General features: G+C 44.5%; 1 protein-coding gene across 32 annotated transcripts in view; it reads right to left on the bottom strand.

Moving 5' to 3' along the window:
• Positions 1–15,519, bottom strand: part of LOC112259973 (receptor-type tyrosine-protein phosphatase delta) — a 600,208-nt gene that overhangs the window by 2,868 nt on the left and 581,821 nt on the right. For all 32 annotated transcript variants that reach the window (XM_024434700.2, XM_042328371.1, XM_042328363.1 and 29 more), the window contains 8 exons: positions 12,287–12,406; positions 11,868–12,022; positions 5,050–5,335; positions 3,455–3,633; positions 3,216–3,342; positions 2,813–2,938; positions 1,673–1,827; positions 1,106–1,241 (listed from right to left, as the gene is read on the bottom strand). In XM_024434700.2, the coding sequence (XP_024290468.1) occupies positions 1,106–1,241; positions 1,673–1,827; positions 2,813–2,938; positions 3,216–3,342; positions 3,455–3,633; positions 5,050–5,335; positions 11,868–12,022; positions 12,287–12,406 (1,284 nt within the window). The remainder of the gene's footprint in view (positions 1–1,105; positions 1,242–1,672; positions 1,828–2,812; positions 2,939–3,215; positions 3,343–3,454; positions 3,634–5,049; positions 5,336–11,867; positions 12,023–12,286; positions 12,407–15,519) is intronic.

The raw sequence follows: 15,519 nt of genomic DNA, 5'->3' as shown, positions 1-15,519 counted from the left end.
CTGAGCAATCGGCGGAGAAGGGGCTTTGGTCAGGGAGGTGACCAATACCCCAATGGTCACCTTGACAGAACTCTAGAGTTCTCTGTAGAGATGGGAGAAACTTCCAGATGGACAACCATCTGTGCAGCACTCCACCAATCAGGCCTTTCTGGTAGAGTGGCCAGATGGAAGCCACTCCTCAGTAAAAGGCACCTAAAGACTGTCAGACCATGAGAAACAAGATTCTCTGGTCTGATGAAACCAAGATGAAACTTTTTGGCCTGAATGCCAAGCATCACATCTGGAGGAAACCTAGCACCATCCCTACGGTGAAGCATAGTGGTTGCAGCATCATGCTGTAGGGATGTTTTTCAGCGGCAAGTACTGGGAGACTGGTCAGGATCGAGCGAAAGATGAAAAGAGCAAAGTACAGAGAGATCCGTGATGAAAACCTGCTCCAGAGCGCTCAGGACCTCAGACTAGGGCGAAGGTTCACCTCCCAACAGGACGAGAGTTCACCTTCCAACGGCCGTAGGCAAACAGCCAAGACGACGCAGGAGTGGCTTCAGGACAAGTCTCTGAATGTCCTTGAGTGGCCATGCCAGAGCCCAGACTTGAACCGTATCGAACATCTCTGGAGAGACCTGAAAATAGCTGTACAACAACGCTCCCCATTCAACCTGACAGAGCTTGGGAGGATCTGCAGAGAATAATGAGAAAAACTCCCCAAATACAGGTGTGCCAAGCATGTAGTGTCACACCCAAGAAGACTCGATGCTGTAATTGCTGCCAAAGGTGCTTCAGCAAAATACTGGGTAAAGGGTCTGAATACGTATGTAAATGTGATATCAGTTTTTTATTTGTAATACATTTGCAAAAATGTTTAAAAACGTATTTTTGCTTTGTCATTATGGGGTATTGTATGTAGATTGTTGAGGGGAAAAAACGATGTAATATATTTTAGAATAAGGCTGTAATGCAACAAAATGTGGAAAAAGTCAAGGAGTCTGAATACTTTCCGAAGGCACTGTATATAGTGGCAGCTAGGTCAGTCGGTTATGTATCATGCTTGGTCGACCTCCATAAGGTGAGAGGTGTGGAGAGTACAGTATACAGGGCATCTCACCTCTGTCTGCACCATGGCCGGTCTCTGTGTCCGGAGCATTTTCACCGTCTGGAAAATATCCACCACGCCCTCGTACCTCATCCGCTCTAATACGATGCTGAGGGTGATGAAGACTCCGGTCCTACCCACGCCCGCACTGCGAGAAAGATGATCAATCACTAAATAAACAGTCTGAGAACCTCCAAGCTGTTGACAACAAGACCTGACAAAACCACACGTGACCGGAAAAAAACAGGCATGACCAGACAAAACAACACAGTCAAAACTAGACTGTTGTTATTTGTCTTTGTTCTCTAGACTGTTTCTATTTATTTATTTATTTATTTCCCCCACCTGCCATGGTATGTCAGAGGACTCTGCTGTGGGGTGTCTGGGAGCTAATTTAATATCTGGACAGATCTTTGATCTTATCTTTTATCCTAGTAGGATCAAAGTAAAGCATCACTATTTCCGTTGCAAGTCGAGCTAAATCTTTTAAATACCATTAAATCTTGTGATCTTTTATTGTACTTGCTTACCATCTGTGCATGATATAAAACTCAGTTGAACATAAAATATGATCCTTACCTACAATGGACTGAGATAGGCCCATCTTGACCAAACTGTTCTTTTGTTTTATGCACTTGGCCGATAAAATCGATGAAGCCCTCTCCCGATTTTGGCACTCCTTGCTCGGGCCAGTCTGTAAACTGAAACTGCCTGACCGTCCGTGACTGTCCGTCCTGGAAAATAGGGAGAGAGAATACAGTGTGCACACTTGAATGGAACGTCACACCAAAGATATGGAAAAATGACAAAGTGCAAGTGATGAAGTCAAGGCAACCCGTCTAATGCACTTGACAAACAGGCCAAGTCGGAAGATAGTGAAGGAAAAAAAGGAAAACTGACTATCTCAATATGTCTCAGTAATGACACAGGCTTGTGTGTGCGTTTCTATTGAAGATACCAGTTGTTAGCAAATCAGGGTGCACAGAGGCGCACAGTTTTAAGCACCAGACAGGCGTTTGTTACTAAAGATATGTCATTTTCACCTGAATGTATTAATATATGAATACTAAAGACACTAAGTACTTTGATGTGCCTGTGTTCGGCAGGCTCTTGAAATGACGTCTTTGAGGGTGTGCATTACTTAAGTGATATTGTATCCCCTTGATAAGGGGAAGTAATCCTATTCAGGTCCCAGTATAACACACACTACAAAGGAGAAGCCTGCACCATTTATCAGTGTAAGCCTTTGATGGAATTAAAAACTCCCAGCGGCTCAAAGCTGCCAGAAGCAGTATTTGTTTTTACACCATTGACACATGTCATAATTCCCTCATATATTTGTGCATATATTCCTTTTAAATCATCAAGTTTGGTGATTCTTGGGCCCAGATGCTGGCTTTAAGACTACTGCACAGTAAAAAAACAAAAACAGTAGGAGTCAGCCAACTGATGCTGTCAACAATGTCTCAATCTGAACTGTTAAAATCAAATGGCTCCAAAAATGTTGTCTCTGTTTTTATCATCAAACAGAGACACAGTTGTTCAAAGACAAAGACTTCAAAGTAGACAGATTTTCCGTTTGACCAAACTCCACACTGTAAACAACGAATCTGATATATTTGGACAAAAAGTACAAAGTCGGGAACGCTTTCTAGCACTGTCAAATCTCAATGACTGTTTAGACAGTAAATGAGGGCTGTATTACAGTACAGCACTTACCCTGGCGTCAGTCACTTTGAACTCTCTCAGGATGTACTGGGGCATGTTGTACTCAGCCATGGGGTCCACCACAAAGTACTGGTATCTGGCCGACCTCTCTGCTGGCCAATACTGGTGGCATTTTTCCTGCAGCGGTGGAAAAACAACAGAAACAAACTCCATGAGCGATATACTACCTTGTACGGTACACTGAAACTCCAGCAGAGTGCCTGGATATCTTACAGATTGTGGTTGCACGTGTCATTGTTGGTCTGAATTCAATTTATTTTGCATAGTTCAAGAACTACATAGAAAGGAGAAGTTGAAGTAGCAAAATTGTTGTATGTATTGTTAAAGAAGCAGCAACATTTGATTAGCACAGGAAACAGAGTGCACAGAGACAACATCATTTTGCATAACATACCCTGCCCATTTCTCTGAGCTTCGTTAACATGACCACGATTGTGGAGTTGTGCTCCCAGAGCATCCTCCAGAAGTCCTCCGTGGTCTCTGCTAGAGGCCCTTGTGTGGCAATATAGGCTTTCTGTTGCCTGTGGACATAAAACAATATGCTCTCTTAAGTAACACAGAATACATGGTAAAAGTGGACTACCATTTGAGTCCTTTATTCAACTATCTTGGTCAACAGAGATGAAAGCTCACCTGTATCCATCAATGAAACTGGCATTGATGTAGTCGGAGCCCTCCACCCCTCGGATTGGCTGAAGACACACTCGTGTGGACTCGTATGGCATTATGTTCACAAGGCGGTTCTTGAACTTGTTGCAGGGGAGATTGGCACTGATGAATCGCGACGTATGGGCTTTAGTGTTGGCTAAACGCTACAGAGAGGTAGATAAGAAGCACTGCGGTTATGTGAATGCTGGCGAACGCAGCTCTCTTCCATTTATTTCCCCAGTGCCTGGCTTGTGGTTGACATAAAAAACAGGGGGTTTGTTTAATATAAAGACGTGAACGTTATTAATAATCACATGCTACCAAAGTGAGGGGAGGCCTTTGGAAGATCATGGGTTCTTGGCTGCCAACAATTCTGAACGGAAAAAGGCTACGCTGTTTACAGCATCTACAGTACTTACATATTTAATGTTAACATTAGGTGTGTAAGGGGAACCAAGTGGATTACTGTTGCGCTCAGATTTGCAGTGAGGGGCAAAATGTTTTATTTTGTGATGAACATGAAAATGGATGCTGCGGCAAGCCCGACGTGGACAGGGCCAGGGGTAACCTGTTTCACATCTCTTAGGGGTATCACCATTCATCATTGGCCAAGGGAAGTAGGTGCGTGACAAGCAAGGCAAACAGGCTTTACATACAGCACATATAACACACTGCAGATTGGCTGACTATGACGGGTGGGTGGGTTGGTATTGGAGCCCGCTCATTGTAAATGCAGGGTGTATGTTCTAAGCCCCCTCTGGCAACTGTCCTAGTCATGGGGGAAAACCTGTGTTTGACATTTTGCTGTAAAACTACCCCTCTTATAACCATAAGGGTGGAACGGAAAGGGGAAAGGGGTAACCAAAGGGGGGGACTTAACCCAAGTCGGGTTACAAAAGGAAGGCAACTAACTGGAATGTGGGAAACCACAGGCCCCACGCTGTCTCGCTGGGCTAATGGGAATTGGAAAAGTGTCTGTGAGTGGTGGTACTGAGATTGGCCAATCAATGACGCCAGGGCCAGGACGTGACTTGCAGCTGGGGGAGTTGGGGAGGATGGCGGGGGCAACAGGCCTGAGGTTTTTACATGAAAAAATATCTAACCACCCTCTGACTTTCGGTAAATACAATACATTTAAGTTTTCTGTAAAACCTCCCATGGGATCAGACAAAATTGGACATAAAAAGGGACTGGTGCTTGCTAGTACGTTTTTTCTTCTTCTTTTCTTTATGTAGCCAGTGCCTCTTTCGTCGGCATGGGCCTTTGGAACAAAAGCAGGATATGAGCTGGACACATTGCTCTTTGGTTAGCATCCAGTCCAATGTCTTTATGTTGGCTGTTTGTCTGTAGCGTGCAATGCTGCTTTATCAGTTTAGCTATTCCTTTTGCAATATATTTTTGCAATAAACTGCATGCTTACTCATGTAAGACTCCTGTGCAAGCTACTTTTACAACTAGCTTGCACTGAACTGAATTTTCCCCCCTTAAAATAACGGTAATTTGTGTGTGGACTTTTCTAATTATCGACAAAGAATTTGAAATTAAATTCAAGGCCAATAATAAGGCACAAAGCGGCTTACCTTGAACTCCAGCTCCATGCCTGAGACGTTCTCTCCACCCTCGATCCCGGTCAGCTTCTGGATGTAGGCGTAGAGGTTTCGGGCAGGCACTTCGGTGGTGCCGCAGGTGACGGCCTCCTGGAGCGCGTCGTGGATGAACACGTACTGGTCCTCTGTCTGCACCATGTAGTTCCGCTGGGCGCGCATCAGCGTCACGTGGCCGTAGATGTCCACCGTCTTCTCATGCTTGATGCGCTCCATCATGGCGTCGATTACGATGAAACAGCCCGTGCGCCCGACCCCGGCACTAAAGACAAAACAAAGATGACAAACTTGATATTGGCCCCCTTAAGAGACACAATAGCCTGTGTGGGAAACAATCAGTGCTGGGAGGTTGACTTGGTATTGACTCGTTTTGAGCCGCGTTGGCAATTGATGACTTCAGCTAAATATTTTAGTGGCTCATCCATCTTGACAGATGTAAACCATGATGCACCTTTGACATAATATCTTCATGAGGATAAATGATTATGTATAAACAGATAACAGGCCTAGTTAGAATCACCATTTCATCTACAGCTGGAACTGAGTTATTTTACAACAGTAATTACCTAAAACTACATCTGGGGTTTTCACTCAAACATTTTTCTATTCTGTATCCAGGCCTAACATATACCCTTCATACCCCAGTGCACCACTATCTGCTGTGCAAGACCATTCACCTATGATGAGAATGATTACTCTCCATTGGTAGAGAATGAGTGACAGATTCACGCTGAGAGAGGTGCCCTGTCTCAGTGGTGAGGAGACCTAAGAAGCTCCCTGGCTACACAGGGACCAGACCAAGGGGCAAACCCCTTGACCTTCATTGCTATCCCCTTGGCCACAGCAGAGCTGACCGTTTTGGCTTGGAGCGTAATCAAAGTGGTGGTGCAGAGGCAGCGGGTGGAGGAGAATAGCTCTAGCTGCAGTGGTCTGGTCTAAAGTGTGGCTCTCTGCTGGTACTGCAATCGTGGTGCACCTGCCCCCCTGTGTGACTTAGAGTCGGGTACATTTGCCAGGTAACTTTGTCGGAGAGGAGCGCAGCTAACTTCAATTACTGCCATTAGCTTAGCACACTGTGCTAAAATCAGAAGGCACTGAAAGACAGGCCTCTTCATTAATACTCTCATTGGCACATTTTCACATTAGAGCCCAAAAAAAGTTTAAAAAGAAAGAAGGAAGGAAAATGTATGGCTACTGTTTCAGTTTGAGCTCCTCTATTCAGGTCAGATAGCAACACATGCTTTATAAACGTAACCACATGGAAAGACTGCTGAGGGGAGATGTCTAATTTGAATATTATGCTGTTTTTCTTCTTCATTTTTTGGGACAATGACATCGCGGAGAGAGTAAACTCTAGTCCGCCTGACAGCTCACATCTTCCCCAGCCGAGCATTGACAAGACAGTTGTTGCCTGGCTGCTCTAAAGTAAATAGGTTATTCAACCCATTAAGTCGACATGGCTACGAGGTGTGACCAACGCTCCCCCGCCTCTCTTCCCCTGATAGGCCATTTGTTTTTCATTTATACAGAGGAAAAAAGGAGTGAAGAAAAACTCAAGAGGGAGTTAAGATAGTCCCCGGGGCCCAAGTCTGGCTAATGTGCCATGGTGCAGCGGAGAGGGAATTAAATCGTATAAGTGAGTCGTTTGTTGCTGCAAATCATTGTGGTTGCGCTTAAAATGGCCGACGTTACCTGATTGATTTGGGGACGTGTTTTGATGTTGGCTTTATCGTGACGCTTGAGGTATTACACAGATGCTCATGGGTGTTGCTGGGCTTTCTAAGAGATTGGTGTGTGTGTGTGTGTGTGTGTGTGTGTGTGTGTGTGTGTGTGTCTGAACCACACGTGATCCTAAAATATTGTGTGTGAAAACGTCTCAGGAATATTTGGGGATATGAATCACATCCAGGGTCTAAGGATGGTGGGGGGAGAAAACACGGCAAGCGCAAGACATTTCCTACCCCGGCCCCAGCTGTTTCTAATCCTTCGCCACTTTACAGTCCAGTCTCAAACGCCGGAGAGTAATGACCTGTGAGCATGCCAGTGACAGAGTGACAGCATCAAGAGATGGGCAGGTGGAGGAAGAACAGGAGGGAGGAGCGGGGGTGACATAGCCACTCGCCTCGTCCATTATCGGCAGAGAGAGAAAGAGAGGCTCCGTACATTTGGCAGTCCTGGGGGATGGTTGGCCCTGATTCGGCCCCCCCCCGCACTAAAGAACTGACCCTGGATGCTCTGACAGGCGCAGCCAGCTGGTTTGGACATCGGCAGACATCAGTGTTAGGCTAATGTGTTTTCAAAGTTTTTTCAGAGTTTGGGGAATGGGGAGATTGTACACTGAAAAATACAGCTGCAACTGGACCTGGAGTAGATAAAGCCTAGACAAAGTAAAAGCAATTACATGTTGGTATTGTTACTGAATCTATTTTGGTCGGGCAACCTCTCAAGCCGCCTTTTTACACTCCATTCACCCATTAAACAGACACAGACCAACCAAACCATTAACTTCAAATTCACCATAAAAGTTCAGTGTATGGCTTATAATGGCGACCAGAAGGCTGTGCAATTATTTCCACTCATTTCCATTTACACTGTGTATCAAAATGCTTCCCCTCTATTCAAGATTAGTTTTAGCGTATGGCTACTAAATACAATGAGACTGTCTGAATGCCAACGTAGTTTCATCAGAGGTAAAATCATACCAAAACAGGATTATGTGTGTTTGCGTGTATACTTGTAAACGTGTGTGTCTATAAACCCTCCTGCAGTATGGTTACATTGTTCTCCACAATCTCAAAAGGAGACACTGGCAGCATCCCAAATTGCAACCTTTCCTCTATGGGCCCTGGTCAAAAGTAGTGCTCTATATAGTGAATAGGATACCATTTCAGATGCACCCAATGACTAATTCTTAACCCATCGTGTGATGTGTGAGACTAGACCGCAGTCTTGCCACTCGAGGAGAAATAGGCTGAGAATACTTAATTTCACTATGGGATGAGGCAATAAGGTCATTAAAGACAGACTTCCTTGCAGAAGACTAGACTCCTTTCCTGTAGACTTATGTTTATTCCTTCCTCCTATTCATACGAGACACTACTCTAACATTCCCACTCTAACATGAACCTTCAATGTCAGTCTGTGCCTTACCTATTGTTCAAGTAGACAGAGTACGAATCATACAATAACCACCAAAGAGTATGTCTGTTGCAGCAAAAAAGGGACATTTTTCCTAACTAAATGTCTCTTTAATTCTCCCAGCATTGAACCAGTGCTGCTCTTTGAGAGACGCAAAGAGCTGCAGGAAGGGCTGGCGATCCCGGTTACATTCAATAATGTCCGTTGTGACGTCTCCCTGTGAACCCATATGCCTGAACGGCCCTGATTCCAATAGGAGCACAACGGTCCGCAACCCTGTGGGTCACTGAGAACAGAATGGAACTGCTGAAACACAGAACCTAGTTCAGTGCTCCATGGGGGTGGGTGGGGGACTTTTACAATATGCGCCCCCCACAAGAGACGATGACTTCACCTCATGCGGAGAGAGAGCGAGAGAGAACACATGGATGTACTTTCAATAATATCCTTCTTCACTGCTCCTCAGGGGAAATGTTGGCTGATGTTCACGGCTGGGTTTGGGAAGTTTTCCACGTATGATATAAAGTGTTCTGTTGAAATATAGGGATAGTTAACTTTGATCCTGTGTTGTAGGACATTTCCATTTTTCTATGAACCTTTGTTGAAAGCTTGAGCGTCAATGTTGGCCACAGGACTTAAGATGCAATCTCGCATAGGCCTACTTAAAGTTACTCTCTAATGAGCTTCAGACTATAAACTGAGCAAACTCACACTGGTCAATCATTTTACTAGAGAACTTGGCCATAAAGTGAACTTTTTACGCACTGTGATTACAATGGGCATATAATACTGTGGGAAGTCCTACAACATCAAATTGAATAATGATAATCCAATTTAATTGTTTTGTCACTCATTATAAAAAACACAAGTAAACTCAAAACCCCAATGCTCCTAATTGCCATGCACTGCCTGGCTTCAACAGGGAAGACATTTTTTATGAACAAAAGACACAAAGCACTTTGAAAACAGGCGAGACAATTTTAAAAACAGAACACCAACCACTTATCCTCACCTCATTGTCGATGACTGTCACGTTTTTACAAGGCATGTCATCCAAAGTAATGTTGAGATGGCGAGCTCGCTATTGAGCATGACTTAAATACGACCATCGATGGGAAGGTCTGAAGTGGATAGTAGACAGACAAGAGTGACAGTGACCATGGGTTTCTGTGTGACAGCAATGTCATATCTGGGAGGCTCCTCTACTGTCCCGTTCGTAATGTGCACTCTTGAAGCCTGGGTAAATTGGGGTCTCTGTCTGGGCGTGACAACAAAGCAGCTAAATCAATAATAGCGCTTGAGACACGGTCGACTTTGGTCAGACATTAATTCTGCTCCTTCCACTCCAGAGGCCATTACAGATTCAGTTATTGTATGTGTGTTGTGTGTGTTTGTGTGTCAAATTAATTCAGCTCCTTCGACTCCAGGGGCCATTACAGATTAAATGATTGTATGTGTGTCGTGTGCGTTTGTTTTTGTCAATGCGTGTTTGAGAGAAAGTCTCTAATGAAAATATGTTCAACAAACTGTCAAAAGAAATTACACTGATTTGTGTTGTGTGAAAGCTAAAAACAATGTTTCTTTAGGATTGGTTCACACCCACACCTATTCTGATTATCTCTTTTGGTCACTTTGAGTGTTGCAACACTGATTTCTTACAGGGAACATGGAATAAGTGTTTTCCTGCAAACAATAGCCTGGCCAGCTAATTAATCAAATGCCCTAGTGACTGTACAATGCAGTTAATTATACGGCACATTTGTTTTTCCTTAACAGCTTTCCCTTAACAGGGAAAACCCAGGCAACTGTATATTATTTGTGTCGTTGTTCGACTCCGTGAAACATAAGATATTACAGATTTTAATGTCCCGTTGGTAGGATAGTCTTGAACGGAGCTCATCCAGTTTATTCTCCAGTGATTGCACGTTGGCCAATAGAATGGCGGGTTACCCACTCACCAACGATTTCTCACAAGGCACCCCAATCTCCACCCCCTGTACCTCCGTCTTTTTTTCACGCAAATGACGGGGATTTGGGCCTGGTCTCAGAGAAACAGTATATCCTTCACATCAGACTCAATAAAGAAAAAATCTTTGTCCAGTTCGAGGTGAGTAATCGCTGTTCTGATATCCAGAAGCTCTTTTCGGTCATAAGAGATGGTAGCAGCAACATTATGTACAAAATAAGTTACAAACAATGCAAAAAATCACATAAAATAGCAGCTGGTTAGGAGCCCGTAAAACAATAGCCATCCCCTTCAGCGCCATTGTAATATTTCCTTTTTCCTGAAGTGTGCACTCGTTCACTATGTACACACAAATCTAAAAGCATTGGATTAGTGGAGGCAGGGCTAGTGGGAGATCCCCCCCATATTTATTATACCAGTAATTTCCTTCAAATCAATAAAGGGAAGTGAACAAGTGAACACTTTGGAAGAGATAAGGATAGATAATTAGAACGTAGCCTTAAGTTAACATTCTGATGCAAGAGTTAAAATACAAAAATGGAAGGATGGAAAAAATATATATATTTTCAAAATGGTGGTCTGACAAGGCATGGGAGATGTGGTATTGTGTGAGATGCTTCCGTACGGATTTGAATCTCTACACTCCCTTTATCTGATGCGGTGGCGAGGCATTAAAATACCCATCTTCTGAGTGACATTAACTCCTGCATTCTGGTTCGCCGTAAAAAGTCTGGATTTTTCAATTTAAACTGATTCTGCGACTAGGTCTAATTAACTTCAGCTTGTAGTAATTGGTATTCTTTGGTAATCCCTTTTATTGTACATTCTTCAGACATAAATTTGTATCTTCTTGCTTACTCTATCTCAGTTTAATTTTCTGTCCCCCTCTCTCTCCCTTTAGCTATCTCTCTCTCTCTGGCTCTCTCACAGGACACACGCGCACACAGTCACACACACACAGTCACACACACAGTCACACACACAGTCACAGTCACAGTCACACACACACACACACACACACACACACACACACACACACACACACACACACACACACACACACACACACACACACACACACACACACACACACACACACACACACACACACACACAGAGACTCCTATAACTCCCCAGTCTGAAGAAAGGCAGACGGCTACATTCTTCTTTTGCCTCTGTCTGGAGTTTATTCCTTCTTGTCATTGGAAGTGAGAAGTAAGTGCTTTATTTGGTATTTTATTTTGTAATAACCCCGGGGATAAGCTGGATACTCATGGAGCGCTGATGCGTGGATGTTAGTGTGGGGAGGACAGGTGTTTGGGTGTGTGTCTGTGTGTGTGTGTGCGGAAGGGATTTACGTTTCGCCAAGGGCACTGACACCGGTAATCCTTACTCTGTTGTAGTAAATACTTTCAGATTGAGAAGAGAAAAACATCCAACAAAGCTAGTAGGACAACTCCCTACGGCTCTCAGTCGGTGATATGCAGCTCATGTCATCTATTCCCGCTCCTCCTCCTACCCTCCAACTCTTTCTTCCCTCTTTCTTCGCTCTCTCTTCCTTGTCGCATTCTCTTTCCCTCTGTGTTTTTATCTATATCTGTGACAACGCTTGAATGATGAGTAACAAGAAGACCTTAGCTCAGCAGGCTAACATAGTCTATGATAGTGATATCATGGAAGCCTTGCTTACCTGCAGTGTACCACCATGGGCCCTGCATCTGGGGGGTTACAGGCTTTGACCCGTCTGAGGAAGGCCAAGAATGGAGTGGGGTGCTCGGGTACACCATGGTCAGGCCAGGCAGTGAACTGGAACTGCCTCACTTCTCTCTTCTCACTGGAACCATTCTGATAGACAGAGGGGAAGTAGGCTATATACATGTATAGAACACACATTGGGCAACATTTTAAACAGCAGCGATAATACTTCAATACCTTGAGGTGTGGTCCCTGATCTCAACCACACTGCACCAATGATGTCAGGGGATTAGAGTAAAGCTACTGCCTGTGGCTACGGTTATCCGTTTCAATCAGTTCAACTGAAACCCACATTAGGTGTCTGACTTCCAGGTGAAATAAAGGTTAAATGAATTATGAGGAAATCAAACGTACTTTATAAAGTGCAAATGTCCTGACACAGTATGTGGCCAGCTCAACCGTGTCCAACAGCGTCACCTGGATGAGGCCGTAGGTCTCCGTCCCTCTAGTGGGCCAGTACTGGTCACATTTCACCTGAGATTGATAGAAAGCGTCACATTAGACAACTGGTTTGGTCACAACTTCTAACAACTCTGTCTCTAACCAGTTTCTAATATACATAGGCATCATTGCACCTATTATTCTTGAGAAGGAACTAATTACCAACTTTGCTTTGTTTGAATAATGAGTCAAATAACCAATATCTGCTACATTTTCAGTGTACAAATAATTCATCTGAGAGGGTCTGTGCACCCCTTAGTTTCAATGGGCAGAACTCCCCTGCTACACATCCCCAACAATTGTTGAATCACAATAAAGTTCATATCCGATCTGATCCTCAATGCTCCATTTCTTCCCTCTAACTCTCTGAATCACTGTCTGAGATTGAATAGACCCAAATAGACATAGCTGGCAAATACTCATCCAGCTTCATAAAGGAAAGTCAATACAAGGCAAACAGGAAAGCGAGGCTGCCAAGTCTTTCCTACGCTGCTGTGCTGACTTGTGTGATTTCACAATGGAGGAAACAGGCCCAGCTAAGACGTTCCACTGAAGCCCGACAGTGCTATTTGTTAGCCCGACAGGCTCTATAATTACAATCTTAACCACAGTTTTCCAATCACATTACAGGCACAGGTTTATTATGATTATAGCGTTTTTGTTGCCCAGCGAACAGCCAATAAAACACTACTTCCATTACAGTATTGTCATTTCGCTGCCAGAGGAAAGCACAGTGAACTCGAAGAGTCCTTATGCAGATGCCTTACCTCATACACTGTACTACCCTCATCTTACATACAATGGAAGCTAATATATTGTTGCTGGAACTCAATCGAGACAAATCAAATCAAATTTGCCACATGCGCCGAATAAAACCGTGAAATTCTTACTTACAAGCCCTTAACCAACAATGCAGTTCAAGAAATAGAGTTAAGAAAATATTTACTAAATGAACTAAAGCAATAAGAAATATATCAAAAAGTAACACAAGAAAATTACATAACAATAACGAGGCTATATACAGGGGGTACGGGTACCAAGTCAATGTGTGGGGGTACAGGTTAGTCGAGGTGATTTGTATAATGACTATGCATTGATAATAAACAGTGAGTAGCAGCAGTGTAAAAACAAATGGGGGGGTCAATGTAAATAGTCCAGGTGGCCATTTGATTAATTGTTCAGCAGTCTTATGGCTTGGGGTTAGAAGCTGTTAAGGAGCCTTTTGGTCCTAGACTTGGTGCTCCGGTACCGCTTGCGTGACTGGAGTCTTTGACCATTTTTTAAGCGTACATCTGACACCATCTTGTATTTACATTGACCCCCCCCAGGGTAGTAAGTTGGTGGTTTGAAGATATCCCACTAGTGGTGTGGGGGCTGTGCTTTGGCAAAGTGGGTGGGCTTATATCCTGCCTGGTTGGCCCTGCCCGGGGGTATCGTCGGACGGGGACACAGTGTCTCCATACCCCTCCTGTATCAGCCTCTAGTATTTATGCTGCAATAGCTTATGTGTTGAGGGGCTAGGGTCAGTCTGTTATATCTGGAATATTTCTCCTGTCTTATCTGGTGTCCTGTGTGAATTTAAGTATGCTCCCTCTAATTCTCTCTCTCTCCCTCTCCTCCTGGAAAACCTGCTGTTTTTGACTCTCTCTCTCTACCGCACCTGCTGCCTCTAACTCCGAATGCTCGGCTATGAAAAGCAAACTGACATTTATTCCTGAGGTGCTGACCTGTTGCACCTCCAACCACTGTGATTATTATTTGACCCTGTTGGTCCTCTATGAACATTTGAACATCTTGGCCATGTACTGTTATAATCTCCACCCGGCACAGCCAGAAGAGGACTGGCTACCCCTCAGAGCCTGGTTCCTCTCTAGCTTTCTTCCTAGGTTCCTGCCTTTCTAGGGAGTTTTTCCTAGCCACCGTGCATCTACAACTGCATTGCTTGCTGTTTGGGGTTTTAGGATGGGTTTCTGTATAGCACTTTGTGACATCGGCTGATGTAAAAGGGCTTTATAAATACATTTTTATTGATATAGGTTCTGGAGGCCAGAAAGCTTGACACAAGTGATGTACTGGGCCGTAAGCACTACCCTCTTTAGCGCCTTACGGTTGGATCCAGAGCTCTTGATGTTGCAGCTGTAGAACTTTTTGAGGATTTGATGACCCATGCCAAATCTTTTCAGTCTCCTTAGGGGGAAAAGGTTCTGTCGTGCCCTCTTCACAACTGTATTGGTGTGTTTGGATCATGATAGTTCGTTGGTGATGTGGACCCCAAGGAACTTGAAACTCTTGACCCGCTCCACTCCAGCCCCGTTTATGTTAATGGAGGGCTGTTCGGCCCTCCTTTTCCTACAGTCCAAGATCAGCTTCTTTGTCTTGCTCACATTGAGGGAGAGGTTGTTGTCCTGACACCACACTGCCAGGTCTTTGACCTCCTCCCTATAGGCCGTCTCATCGTTGTCGGTGATCAGGGCTACCACTGTTGTGTCGTCAGCAAACTTAATGATGCGAGTGGAGTCGTGCTTGGCCACGCAGTCGTGGGTGAACAAGGAGTACAGGAGGGGACTAAGCATGCACCCCTGAGGATCAGCGTGGCATATGTGTTGTTGCCTACTCTGACCACCTGGGGCCGGCCTGTCTGGAAGTCAAGGATCCAGTTGCAGAGGGAGGTGTTTACTCCCAGGGTCCTTAGCTTAGTGGGTACTATGATGTTGAACGCTGGGCTGTAGTCAATGAACAGCATTCTCACATAGGTGTTCCTTTTGTCCAGGTGGGAAAGGGAACTGTGGAGTGCGATTAAGATTGCGTCATCTGTGGATCTGTTGGGGCAGTATGCAAATTGGATTGGGTCTAGGGTTTTCGGCATGATGCTGTTGATGTGAGTCAGGACCAGCCTTTCAAAGCACTTCATGGCTACCGACGTGAGTGCTACGGGGAAGTAATAATTTAGACAGGTAGCCTTCGCTCTCTTGGGCACAGGGACCATGGTGGTCTGTTTGAAACATGTAGGTATTACAGACTCGGTTAGGGAGAGGTTGAAAATGTCAGTGAAGACACTTGCCAGTTGGTCCGTGCATGCTTTGAGTACACATCCTGGTAATCCGTCTGGCCCCGCGGCTTTGTGAATGTTGACCTGTTTAAAGGTC

This window comes from Oncorhynchus tshawytscha, linkage group LG10 (genome assembly GCF_018296145.1).
Source record: "Oncorhynchus tshawytscha isolate Ot180627B linkage group LG10, Otsh_v2.0, whole genome shotgun sequence".
Taxonomy (NCBI): Eukaryota; Metazoa; Chordata; class Actinopteri; order Salmoniformes; family Salmonidae; genus Oncorhynchus; species Oncorhynchus tshawytscha.
The sequence above is the reverse complement of the archived record's forward strand: the minus strand, read 5'-3'. Positions and strand labels throughout refer to the sequence as shown.